General features: G+C 50.5%; 3 protein-coding genes across 3 annotated transcripts; 2 read left to right on the top strand and 1 right to left on the bottom strand.

Moving 5' to 3' along the window:
- Window positions 1-89: 89 nt before the first annotated feature.
- On the top strand, window positions 90-5,573 carry PtA15_3A182 (uncharacterized protein; the record flags this gene model as incomplete). The annotated part of the gene is made up of 8 exons (XM_053167125.1): window positions 90-262; window positions 347-387; window positions 832-1,011; window positions 1,099-2,709; window positions 2,783-4,359; window positions 4,427-4,875; window positions 4,958-5,036; window positions 5,115-5,573. The coding sequence occupies 8 exons, from the start codon at window positions 90-92 to the stop codon at window positions 5,571-5,573; spliced, it is 4,569 nt and encodes a 1,522-aa protein (XP_053018373.1).
- Window positions 5,574-6,293: 720 nt separating this feature from the next.
- Window positions 6,294-7,973, bottom strand: PtA15_3A181 (uncharacterized protein; the record flags this gene model as incomplete). Its single annotated transcript, XM_053167124.1, has 7 exons — window positions 6,294-6,316; window positions 6,411-6,755; window positions 6,836-7,087; window positions 7,156-7,290; window positions 7,359-7,490; window positions 7,578-7,703; window positions 7,856-7,973. The coding sequence occupies 7 exons, from the start codon at window positions 7,971-7,973 to the stop codon at window positions 6,294-6,296; spliced, it is 1,131 nt and encodes a 376-aa protein (XP_053018372.1).
- A 665-nt stretch (window positions 7,974-8,638) lies between these two features.
- PtA15_3A180 (uncharacterized protein) lies at window positions 8,639-12,047 on the top strand (the record flags this gene model as incomplete). Its single annotated transcript, XM_053167123.1, has 5 exons — window positions 8,639-8,816; window positions 8,885-9,088; window positions 9,172-9,650; window positions 10,554-10,743; window positions 11,323-12,047. The coding sequence occupies 5 exons, from the start codon at window positions 8,639-8,641 to the stop codon at window positions 12,045-12,047; spliced, it is 1,776 nt and encodes a 591-aa protein (XP_053018371.1).
- Window positions 12,048-12,816: the final 769 nt, after the last annotated feature.

Here is a 12,816-nt window from a genome sequence, read left to right as displayed (position 1 = left end):
TCACACGTCATAGCAGGTCACGCGCCAGCCGAGGCCAGCCAGCCTGCCACAGCTGCCATTATTCGACCAAATCTTCCGGCCAACCTAGTATGTATTTCGATCGCCCAAGTAGACCCATCCGCCATCCACCCAACTTCCACCTGCCCGCGATTCAACTACCCACCGGCCGGCCAACTGAAACTACCACTCGAAACTACCACTCAAGGACCAAGTACTACCACCAACTGCAAGCCAACCGAAAGATCAGGAAAACCACCCAACCGTAGAGAAAGGCATCTTCAACAAGGACGCACCGGATTAAATCCATGAAAAGCGAAAGAAGGAAAAAATGCGACCTCGACCAAAGACAACAATGGACTGGCATGACTTGGATGCGATTGCGACAAGGTAAGTCCTTATATTGTTGCTTTCGTCTCTGTGCTCTCTACCCGTCCTCATTTCATCCAACTCGAAGCTATCAAGCTGATTCCGCCTTGTCTGATTTTTTTTGGTGACAGACCACCTGCTCCTTACCCAGCTTGAAGCTGCTTTTCCCTTCTCCAAATTACGCCAGCTTGACGCTGCTAATCACTTGTCCAGACCTTTCAGATCGCTTTCCTTGCTCTTGTCCGAATATTTCAGGATCTGTTTCCTCTTCCGATCCGAGTATCTCAGGTTTCCTTCGACCCAGCTCTTTGACCTATCCCCATCCGAACTTAATCAGTTTTCTCTACTACCATCTGCTTATGATGAAGCGCTTCAGAAATAACGACGAGGCTGAGGCTGCATGGCAAGGCAAGTTTTCTTTTTTTCATACTTGATACCATGTAATACCAACGTTATGATTCTCAGATCCAAATCAGCTTGCAATCCCCGCGCTTCGTCAAGCTTTGACCACGTTTGGAATCCGCTTGGAGGAAGGTGAATATCGCAGCAAATTGTTCCAACGCTATGTCAAGCTTGCCCGCATCGAGTCACCTGAATCTGTGGAGCGTTGGATTGAGCTGGACTCGTTGGACGCACCTTTGCCAGGTACGCAACCGTTATTATTCCCGCTGAGTTTCAATCTTGTCAGCTTTAATCTCGAATCTTGACTGACACATTTATCACCACTCTTAGCCGCCGAACAACTGGTGGTTTCCAAGTTGAGAATCATACTGGCTCTTCACTCGGTCGACTACCCGGCACAAGCGAGTCGCGGGCATCTAGTCAAGCTATACAATGCGCTTGCGAATGAACTCAATCCCAGTGGGTCAGTCGTCGATGTCAGTACCTTGTTGCCCCCCTCACGTTCCGATCCCAAAAAGAAGAAGAAAAACTCGGAAGCGACCGGCAAAGAACCATTGCCACCGCCAACGCCGCCACCGCCAACAGACGCCCGATTTCCCACCTATGCTGGAAAGACTCGGCGTACTAAGTCTGCAGCCAGGGAGGATACATTCTTTCAGCCATATCGATCCTCTGCCAGACCAGCCAGATCATCAGTGTGTCACACATCGCGAAAGTCTGCCGTCTGCCCCTCATCCCGAACATCCCAAGCCGCATCATCATCAGGCCGCTACTCCCTTCGACGATCCCCCCGGTTGAGAGCAGCCCAAGAAGAGTCTGACCCGCCTTCCCAATCCTCTGACGCGAGGGATCAAACTTCGGTTTCGGTGAAGGAAGAATCTGACGATGACGATGAATCTCAGACGCCCACACATGTCAACCGCTCACCATCACCCACACGATCACCAACCCGAGGGCCTTCTCCCTCTGAAGCTGTCGACGGGCACCTTGCCTCCGATGCCGGTGACTCTGAAAGAACCGCCTCTGAAGCCCCCTCGGAGCCGCCCTCCCAATCTTTTGATGGGCGCCATCCTTCCGAAACCTCCTCCGATCCGCGTTCCCAATCTGTCGATGGACACCATGCCCCTGAAGCCGGGGACTCTGAGCGAACCGCCTCTGAAGCCCCTTCTGACCCACGTTATGCCGGTGACTCTGAAAGAACCGCCTCTGAAGCCCCTTCTGACCCACGTTATGCCGGTGACTCTGAAAGAACCGCCTCTGAAGCCCCCTCGGAGCCGCCCTCCCAATCTTTTGATGGGCGCCATCCTTCCGAAGCCTCCTCCGATCCGCGTTCCCAATCTGTCGATGGACACCATGCCCCTGAAGCCGGGGACTCTGAGCGAACCGCCTCTGAAGCCCCTTCTGACCCACGTTATGCCGGTGACTCTGAAAGAACCGCCTCTGAAGCCCCTTCTGACCCACGTTATGCCGGTGACTCTGAAAGAACCGCCTCTGAAGCCCCCTCGGAGCCGCCCTCCCAATCTTTTGATGGGCGCCATCCTTCCGAAGCCTCCTCCGATCCGCGTTCCCAATCTGTCGATGGACACCATGCCTCTGAAGCCGGGGACTCTGAGCGAACCGCCTCTGAAGCCCCTTCTGACCCACGTTATACCGGTGACTCTGAAAGAACCGCCTCTGAAGCCCCCTCGGAGCCGCCCTCCCAATCTTTTGATGGGCGCCATCCTTCCGAAGCCTCCTCCGATCCGCGTTCCCAATCTGAAGATGACGAAGATGACGCCTCAGAGACACCCACAAGCCACTCTCCCGCCGTGGCGGCCCCGCTCCAAGCCCATGACTCTCAGCCTCACCTTGCATCTCGAGCCGCCCCCACCCCCCCGCCAACATTGGCACGAAGGAGCCAGGCTCTCAAACGAAAGTCGGAAGACACCTCAGAGTGGCCGGGTGAGTCTTTTAATCTTTTTCCATGTGTTTCTACGTTGTTCTAATTTTTTTTTAACTTTTCTTCCGCTGGTAGACCACTCGCAGCTCTCGCGGGAACAAATCACAGAGTACTTGGATCAGCACAACGTTGCGTACAACTCGACCACTCGGACCGCACGGCTGATTGGCAGCTACAACCTCCTACGCTCCGGCCTCTCCAACCTTGGCAAACGACCTAGAGCTTCTCAGTCCCGCTCTCGGTCAACCTCTAGAGCTTCTCAGTCCCGCTCTCGGTCAACCTCTAGGCTACCTTCTTCCCGTCCTCGCCCATCTTCCGCACGCAGAAATCAATGCAGAGTCGAGAGTAGCGAACCCAAAGACAATGATTGTGGGTTTGTATACTCAAGGCCCGGGCCACCCTCCAGTCCTCGAAATGAAGCGTCATCCTCAGGGCCTGCTAGCAGTCGCGCCAACTCACCATCTTCAGCGTTGTCGTCTAACTACCAACCATCTGTGGCGTCAACTGAGTCATTGGAAGCTCCAATCTCCCGGGCATCACTCAGCGCCCGTTCAACCTCCACTTCAAGAGATTTCCCCACTAAAAATACCGGTCAGAAGCGAGCCAAGAAAAACGATGCTCCAATTCAGGCCCGCAAGAAACCAGGAAGACCTCGAGCACAACAATCCTTGCGCCCAGGACGTCGCCAGTGGCGTCGTCCATCCTCGACTCATCATGAAGATATCAACTTTGTTGCTGTTCTTCCTGACGGCTCAAAGAAAAGGAGAAGGCAACATGACGACCTCTCTTCAAGCGCTGGTCGCATGAAACGAATTCGCCCCGGTCCCGATGATACTCCTCGTCCTCAAGCCTCCAGGTCACGTAGCACTAGAAAAAGACCCGCTCGACAGAATAGCTACACACCGCCACCGTCTGGGAACCATCGCCCTGCTCTGGATCGATTTGCTAGCCCTCCTGCCCATCGGCCTCAAGCCTCAACCTCGGATCTTCAATATTCTAGCCAACCTGCTCACCCGGATCACTCTTCTAGCCCCCCCATCAATCCTTACACATCCGGCTCAAGATCAAGACGCCATAGGCACCGCATTATCTCTGACGACGAAAATTCTGACGACGAGTTGGAAGCCAATGGAGCTGCCCGAAGAAAAAGGAAGCAGCCCCATCACCCTTTGTCAAGCCCGCCACACGCCAAAAGACAGGCCGCCCCGGTCTTGCGACGTATCCCGACCAATGCAGAAGTTCGCCGCCGAAGACAAAGACAACAAAATGCTGAAGATCGAGCCCGGCGCAACAGCGTTCAGATCCATCCAACTTTCCGCGACGACGAGGAGGTGATCATGCCAAGTGATCCCAGTGGCGTTCAGGGGTGGAGGTCCTCCCTCCCGCGTGATTTCTCAGGCCTGTCAGGATCAGAACCGTCATCCCCTTCTGGACCAGCGCCCCCACCAGATCAAACCCACAGTGGCCTTGTGGCCAGCTGCTGCTCTGGTCAGCAATTGGTAAGTCAGCTGACACAGGCAACCGGGATCCTCACCGAGGCTCTTGAGCAGGTCAACCTCTCTCAACTCAGGCCGAGCTCCAGTGGTGAACCGAGCTCTTCATCTGGTCCTCGTCCTTCAGGATCGGGAGAACCTCGCAACCTCACTCTTTTGGTAAGTCCTTTTTATTTCAATATGAGCCTGGTATCGATATTATTTTGCTGATTCTTCTGACATGTAGGCACGAGTCCGCCTGCACATCAAGACCCTCTTTGGGAAGTGTATGGCCTTGAATCAGTTCCCACCCCCTGCGACCGACCGCGAGAGAGCCAACTGGAAGAATGAAGATTTCGACAATGACGACTCAGACGATGAAAGCACGGCCTCTAGCGTGGCTTCGTATGTCGACCCGGCATTCCCATATCCCAACGGTCCCGGCCATAAGAAGGCTTCCCCGGCTACACTCTCAATCATGTGGCGGACCATGCGACGGGCTGGTGTTGTTTCATTCAGGCCTGACTTGGCCCGGGGTCCCCGTGATACCGACAACGCATTCCTATGGGATCTTGCTCATACGATCTTCATGAAACTCGTTCGAGCGCAGGAGTATTTGGATATCGACCTTGAGAATTGCTCCACCGAAAAAATCCACGACGCAATTTACGCTCATGCCAAACAGATACATCGAACGTAAGTCTATCTTGTCTTCTTGTCTTGGCTTTAGTCCAATGGATGGTTTTTCTAATTATTCCATCCTCACTATAACTTGCAGGTATCGAGAGGCAGCCTGGAATCCCCAACGGCTCGACCAGAGGGCTATCATGAAACGTCGACTCGCGCGCACTCATCGGGTAAGCTTGTGATTCACAGTGTGCTCATCACTATTGTCCTGGTTTATCTCGCTTATCTCTTTGAAACTTTACTCATAGCTCCGCGATATGCGAGTCAAGTTTCTGACTAGCCGGGCAGGCCTTGTTCCTCTCATTCCGGTTGTGACTCATTGTACGAGTGATGCCGATACTGACGAGGAAGGCTCCGAGGAATCTGAAGGCTCGGATACGAACACCAACGGTCAACGTCAAAAACGTGTGGTAGTCAAACATCTTCCATGGCGCCATCCTCGGATTGGGCGAGCATTCAAACTCATCGATAAACTTATCACGCTGAAGCGAGAATCCGGCTGCAAAAAATATGGTAAGTCAACCTGTACCCGTGTGCAACCTCGTCGACAAAAGATCAGCCAAAGATCCTGTCCCAAATCACTTCCCTCCGATGCCATATGTGATGAGTGGCTCCAAGGACAAAGACCCCGCCAGATCAATGCCTTATCAATTCAATCTCTCCCGGCTCTGAGGCCTGTCATTAGAGAGTTAGAGCGGATGACCTAGACCTAACCTTGGTTGCCTTTTGTCCTGATTACTTAATTTTGGAAATAGTGGATATACTTTCCTCCTCTCTCCCTGTACATAGTCTTTTACCCTTTCCCAGCCTCGCCTCTCATTGATCCTCCAAGCCCGTCGCCAGATTCATATTTTAATTTTTATTGTACATAGTTGTATTTCTTAATACAAGATCATGAGATCGTTATAAATAATACTATTATCTCCATTATGCCATATGGGCCAAGCTTAAAACAACCGAGCCAAGCTCTCGCTGCAATGCCGCGCGGAGGCTTTCTGATCGTGCACAGTCTTTGAGTGATGCGTGGCCCTGGTGCAAATTCACCCACATGACCGCATTCCAAGACTCCAAACTCGCCCGGGAATCTTCTGATTGCGAACCGGTATCACTGATATGTGCAAGGCCCTTTTGCACAGAATATGTATTCTCAGTGAAACTCACAAATGAGTCCGGGCTAGGCCTGGGATCTTCCAATCGTGCGGAGTCCGATAGGATCTTTGCAGAGTCCAGACCCGTCCTATGTGATCTGGAACTCTCAATCTTATGGCCATATGTGTATATTGGGGCATCAGAGAACAGGTTGGAGATTGGGGCATCAGAGAACAGGTTGGAGCATAAGAGAACAGCAAGCGCAAGGATAGTACTAAGCAGCAAGCGCGAGTTTAGTACAAGCTAAGATGGTTGATGCAATGGATGAGTTCGGTAGACTATAGTCCAAGTATAACCGCTTCTGGGCTCAAAGAACCCAACATGAGCTTATCCAAAACACTCAATCGTCAGTCATCACTTGTTTATTCCTAATGATGTACACAATTGATGCTCACCTCCAGTGTTATCCATGTCAAACTCCATACTTCGAAAAGCTATGGAATCAGGACAATCATATCGGAGCTCCCCGTTCCCGTTGGTCCATACTGCGTGGATCCTTTGCGCAATCCAGTGGGTGGCGATTGGCCCGTCGGGCGTGGTGATGTAATTCATCCTGATCGGGAGGCTGTACCCGTAGGTCTTGACTAGCGTGCGAACCACTTGCGGGAACTGGTGAATGTTGAGGGGCCCTTCAAAAATTCCCTTGGTGAACAAGAGATCGAAGAACCCACTCAACCCCTTGGTGGTAAAGCTCCCGTCCGCCTCAAAGATGCTGCCCTGATTGAAGATCACCAAATCACCTAGATGAAGCAAATCCAAGCAAATCAAAATTCTACGCTTCAAAATTATTTAAATTTAATTCGGATTGGATAAGACTTACCGGCTGGAACTTGAAAAAATAATGGTAAACCGATATCCTGATCAGAGATTTTGCCTTCCTCTGAAGCTGGAGACTTGTCCGGCTTACTATCCGCACCCGCCTCAGCGGTTGATGAACCGTGATCGGACTTGGCAGAACTTTGACCTTCATCTGCCGCTGCAATCTTTTCAGGCCCGCTATGCACCGCGGTCTTGGCCGGTCTACCCAAGCGCTCAGCCGCCGTGAACGGCGTATCGTCCTCGATCGCAGTTACTAGATAGAAAGGAAAAGTAAGTGTCAGAAGGGTAAAGTATAAATAAATCAGATGGGAAAATACAAACCGTGATCGGACTTGGCAGAACTTTGACCTTCATCTGCCGCTGCAATCTTTTCAGGCCCGCTATGCACCGCGGTCTTGGCCGGTCTACCCAAGCGCTCAGCCGCCGTGAACGGCGTATCGTCCTCGATCGCAGTTACTAGATAGAAAGGAAAAGTAAGTGTCAGAAGGGTAAAGTATAAATCAATTGTATGGGAAAATACAAACCGTGATCGGACTTGGCAGAACTTTGAGCTTCATCTGCCGCTGCAATCTCTTCAGGCCCGCTATGCACCGCCGTTGTCGTCTCAGCCGAGCGCTCAGCCGCCGCGAACGGCGTATCGTCCTCGATCACAGTTACTAGATAGGGGTTGGATATTCAAAGATAAAGGAAAAGTACGTGTCAGAAGGGTAAAGTAAAAGTAAATTAGATGGGAAAATACGAACCGTGATCGGACTTGGCAGAACTTTGACCTTCATCAGGCCCATTGACGGCTGCCGCCTCAGCATCTAAAGTCAAGCGCTCAACCGCCTGCAAGAGCTTATCGTCCCCGATCGCAGTGCCTATGTACACTGTCTAGAGCGTTAGGGCATAGGGCCAAATGGACCAGAAGGTTAAATATGTAAACACCCGCCTTGCTCGCACTGGGCGCCTGAAGCTTGAAGCATGTCAGTCATGCTATCAGCAGCCAAGTCAGCCGTGATGACAGCAGGTGCGTTTTCACCGCGGATATTCAAGGCAAGTGGCATATGATTCCAGAGGTAAGACGAATTCCAGAGGTAAGACGAGTTGATTAGAGTGTGTATGATCGGGAATAATTGTGGAGGGAAGTTGAATAACATTGTGGCTGGTGAAGACAACCACGATGAAGACAACGACGATATACGACAATATCAGGCCAGCATAACCTTGGACCTGAAGAGCCCGGCCAAAAGCCCCGGTACCAATCTCAACCGGCATCCCATTGTTGTTCGGCAAAGAATAACCTTGTAGGTTTTCTTTGCCGAGCCGCAAACAAGTTACAACCATGTTTGCCCATGTTTGTAGTTGCACCCCAACTTTGCCTCTTGTCCAAAGTTGTGGTGCAAGATACATGTAGCAAAACTGGCAGTTGGGCCTGTTGGTACAATACCGTCGGAGACACGGCGGACATGACGGTGACCCATGTACAGTGCTGAGTGACTCCTCTGATGACCGGCGGCAGGCCGCAAACCTCAAGCTGCCTCTATGTACCTCACATGTGATCGATTGTATGTACAAATTTATTTATGCAAGCAACAAAAATCTCATCGATCACCGACTATCACCGATCAGTATGTGTTTACGTATGTCATACACAAGTGTGCGCAACGGTTTACATATGTATTTACAGCAGGTTACCGTTGCGTGAGGTGTGAGGTGTGATTATAACTCTCGTGGACATATACATACATACCAGCGATCTCTCCAGGTCGTACTGCCCCAGCTCCTGCGATTTGCCCTCCCCACCCAGTCAGCTACCTATGCGATGTCCGAGACACGATATGCCCCGGTGGTTTGTCTTTGCCAAGCGTTCGGATGCAAGCAACAGCGATTCCGGGACAGAGAAGGCAACTGGCAACCCGGCGCAGTAATTGCTCAGTCCACTCGAGCCAAGCACCTTGAAGCCGACAACCTCTTTGCCGCACGATATGGAGGAGACCAAGGTACGTTTGCATCACTTTCTTCCAGTCAATCATACTTCACCCCGCTGATCATCATATTTTCCAACAAGATTCTGAAGATGAACTCGACTTGGACAAGGACAAAAACGACGACAGTGACCAGAGATCTGACCGCTCGGATGAACGCCGTTCTAACCAAAGCCACAACGTGTCCGAGCTAGACCTTCAAGAAATTGGCATCTCATCCAGTAGTCCCAGCCCCGAAATCACAGGCGACTCACCGCGAATCCCAGATTTAAACATCCTTGACTGCCGTTCGTCTCTTTTCCCTACCTTTTTGCCACATGTCTTTCTCGATGCTAACAGAATTTTTATCTTTCCTTCACTTCATACATAGGGCGGTACTACAAGTTCAGCCTCAGGCATGCCGACCCGTCAGTCCTGCATCTTTCACTCCTCGCGGGCATGTTAGCCATTTTCGATCACTCGTCCTACGCTACGTCGGGCTGGATTTTGAAGTGCGGCCAAGATCTTCTTAGGCTTACCGCTTCTTGTGGACTCGGCCAACCTCGAAAAAAGGACGAATCCCTCCATTTCCGTCAAAAAGACACCCTCAAAACCCTCCCTGTTGATATCCGAACCGTCTTTGACTGGATGCAGATTGATCCGATCCTAGTCACGGTCGTCTGCTGTCCAGTGTGTTTTGCCATGTACCCCAAGCCCGACATCCCCAAGAAAAAAGCCTCCAAGGCCCCACAGATCCCACCTGCTCCGATTGGCCCCACGCAATGCATTAGTTCGGCGTTTGCTAATGACAAGGATGATACAACGGAAGATGATGATCCTGGCGTGTCAGATCCAGATGAAAATCCGAGCGTCTGCGGGGCCGAATTGTACCAACTTAAGAATCCCATCAAGACGTACGCCTATCAAAGCCTTTACGACTGGATTGGTCGACTTTTCTCTCGCCCAGGAATCGAACACGGTCTAGATAAGATTGCCGCCCTCTCTAGTGAACCCTTCGATCCAAATGGCGAACTCACTGACATCCACCAATCAAAAAGGTGGAAAGAATTTCTTGGCCCAGATGGAACGCCGTACACCACTCACGCTGCAAATCTGACCTTCGGCATGTTCGTGGACGGAATAAATCCTTACGGGAAGTCGACAAAACATGCTAGCATCCACTTCATCATCATGGTCTGCTACTCTCTTCCTCTAGAAATACGATACGAACCTCAGAACATCTTCATCGTTGGAATCGCACCCGGACCCAAAGAACCCTCCCTTGAGCAAATTAATTGGATCCTTCGACCAATTGTCGAGCAGCTTAAGGTTTTATGGGATGGACTGACTCTCTCCCATACCTTCCTTTACCCTAGAGGACGCCGGGTCCGCGCAGCCATCCTTCCCTTCTTTGCAGACTTGCCCGCCCTCCGCCGTGCACTTGGATTCGCATCTCCTATGGCAACTCGAATGTGCTCGTACTGCCTCCTAATAAAGTCTGAAATTACCAATCTTAACCCGGAAACCTGGCCGCCCCGAAACCTGGCAGATCACAGGTATTGGGCCGCTAAATCTCGAGACGCCACAACCCTGAAGGAACGCCTGGCTATTCTAAAAGATCACGGTGTTCGATACTCAGTCATGCTCGAACTTCCATACTGGGACATCATCAATAACCATGTGGTAGACTCGATGCATAACCTCCTCTTGGGGCTATGTAACTGGCATTGCCGACGTTTTTGGGCTATGTCCGATGTCGATGACGAACCCGAGCCGAAGCGCCCCCCACAGTCAGAACTGAACGATATGAACAAAGATCGCCGAAACCCAAATCTTGCCATGCCTCCTCCAAGCCCAACTCAAATGGAAGACGAAGGCACCCCCTTTCTAAACATCAATTTCCCTACCACCGATAGCGACAATTCATTCAATCCCGACCTCACCGCCGAAGGCTGGGACACAGGTCCCTGGATTCCTCCAACCGAAGACAAAATAATCTTCGACAGAAAAGCCGTGGCGTTCATCAACGCGCTCCTCCCACGAATCCGCATTCCCACCTGGATCAAGCGAGCGATCCCAATCTTGGGTAAAGCATCGTTTGGCTCTCTCAAAGCGGACGAATGGCGAAATCTTTTCACCATCCAACTTCCGTTGATCCTTCCGGTCTACTGGGCATCTGGAGGTTCGACTGCGCGCTCTCTTTTCCGCAACTTCTCGCACCTAGTGTCCATGGTCAACCTAGCCCTCAAGCGATTGATGACCTCCGAAAGAGTCGAGAAATATCGGCATCATACGTCAGAGTACCTCAAGAGCTGCCTGGTGCTCTTCCCCAATGTCACCCTAGCTCCCAACCACCACATGTGCATCCACCTCGCCGATTGCCTGGAAAACTTTGGACCAGTACGAGCTTGGTGGTCATTCTCCATGGAGAGGCTCATGGGTAGAATACTCAAAGCAGCCCATAACAACCGTCTTGGTCAGTTTTCTTCTTCTTGGTGCAGTCGGTCAATTGGAGGCTGATGTAAGCTTGAGCAATCACTAGGCGAGCTCGAAATCACTTTCCTCACTAACTTTTGCCGCATCGGCAACTTGAAGACGTTACTTTCTGCGCCAGAAAAGCTCCCGGATAATATAAAGCCTCTGATCCCTCAATTGGAAGCTTATTATGATCCGATCCCGGACCCTCTCAAACCTCAACTTATGCCTAAAAGCCGCGAAGGTTTTCTTGACTCGGAAACGCTAGACATTCTAACCAAGCGACTAAACGAGCTGTATCCATGCCCCTCTGGTACGACTTGGATTACATCCAAAGAGTGGTCGAAGAAGCGCAAATCTGAAGCAGGAAGGTTCCTCTCCGTTACTTCTGGGATAGAAAATCTGTCGGATTGCTTAATCAACGGCGTGATATTCTCCACCTCTCGAGAGAATCCGAGCAACAGTGTGGTTGCCCTTCGAGCCGGTTGTGCGCCTCAGTACGGAATCATCGAAAAAATCTTTCAGCATCGCCGAACCTTAAAGGATGGTACCAGCACTTCCGACACATGGCTGGTAATCCAACCTCTCTTACCTTGTAAATTTTCCAGCCCGTTTGCAGGGATATCAAAGTTTGATCTACAAGTTGAGCTCAGGAGTGTTCATACTGAAACACTGTATGTGAATCACACCCGGGAGATCCTTGCACACTGTGCATGGATCAAGTATAAAGGTTCTGAAATTTCGCCCCTCATCAAGAATGAACACATTGCACTAGTCTCACTGGATCGATAAAAAGTAGTATTGAAAGTTCTTTATTACCTTGTATTTGTAATTAGCACATAACTGGCCTTGAAAATACAAATAAAGAATTATGTGTGATATGCTGAGTAGGAGTAAAATATGCTGAGGAGGAGTAAAATATGCTGAGTAGGAGTAAGATATGCTGAGCACTTGAAAAAAAGTGGCTCATGAAAAAAAAATTCTAAGAATGCTAGTAAGTGGCTCATGAAAAAAAGATCTGAGCATGTTGAGGAGAAATCTGTGCTGAGCACTGGAGAAAAAAAAAGGCTCAGCAGTTGCAAAAAAAAATGGGCTGAGCAGCCAAAAAAAAACCAAAAAAAAAACCATAAACCGCCCAAATTTCCCCTGAGGAGGTATGGAGGTTTGCATGTAGTGCAGGCTTCTGTCACCCATATCAAGCGAAACCAGTCGGTCATCATGGCAGATGAAGTAGTAAGCTATCTTATTCACTCCCAGCCTTTCTATTACACAACTTTTGATGCTTTTACGACTCATCTATGTGTTTCATAATTTCCAGAAGCCATTTGAGAAATTATGTCACAAACTTCTACTAACAAACACCAAGGCCGGTAAGACACATGAAGAAAGGATCAATGAAATTTGACGCTGCTTCCCAAAGGTGAAGAAGTGGCTGGACTGGTGGACGATGGCGGATGTGGAAGCTACTTTATTCCCCAGCCAACGGGTGATGCTTGAGGATTCTCCCAACGGGGATGATGGTCTACCAAACACCACCAATGCCCAGGAGAGCATGCACCGT

The sequence above is a fragment of the Puccinia triticina genome, chromosome 3A, assembly GCF_026914185.1.
Source record: "Puccinia triticina chromosome 3A, complete sequence".
Taxonomy (NCBI): domain Eukaryota; kingdom Fungi; phylum Basidiomycota; class Pucciniomycetes; order Pucciniales; family Pucciniaceae; genus Puccinia; species Puccinia triticina.
The sequence above is the reverse complement of the archived record's forward strand: the minus strand, read 5'-3'. Positions and strand labels throughout refer to the sequence as shown.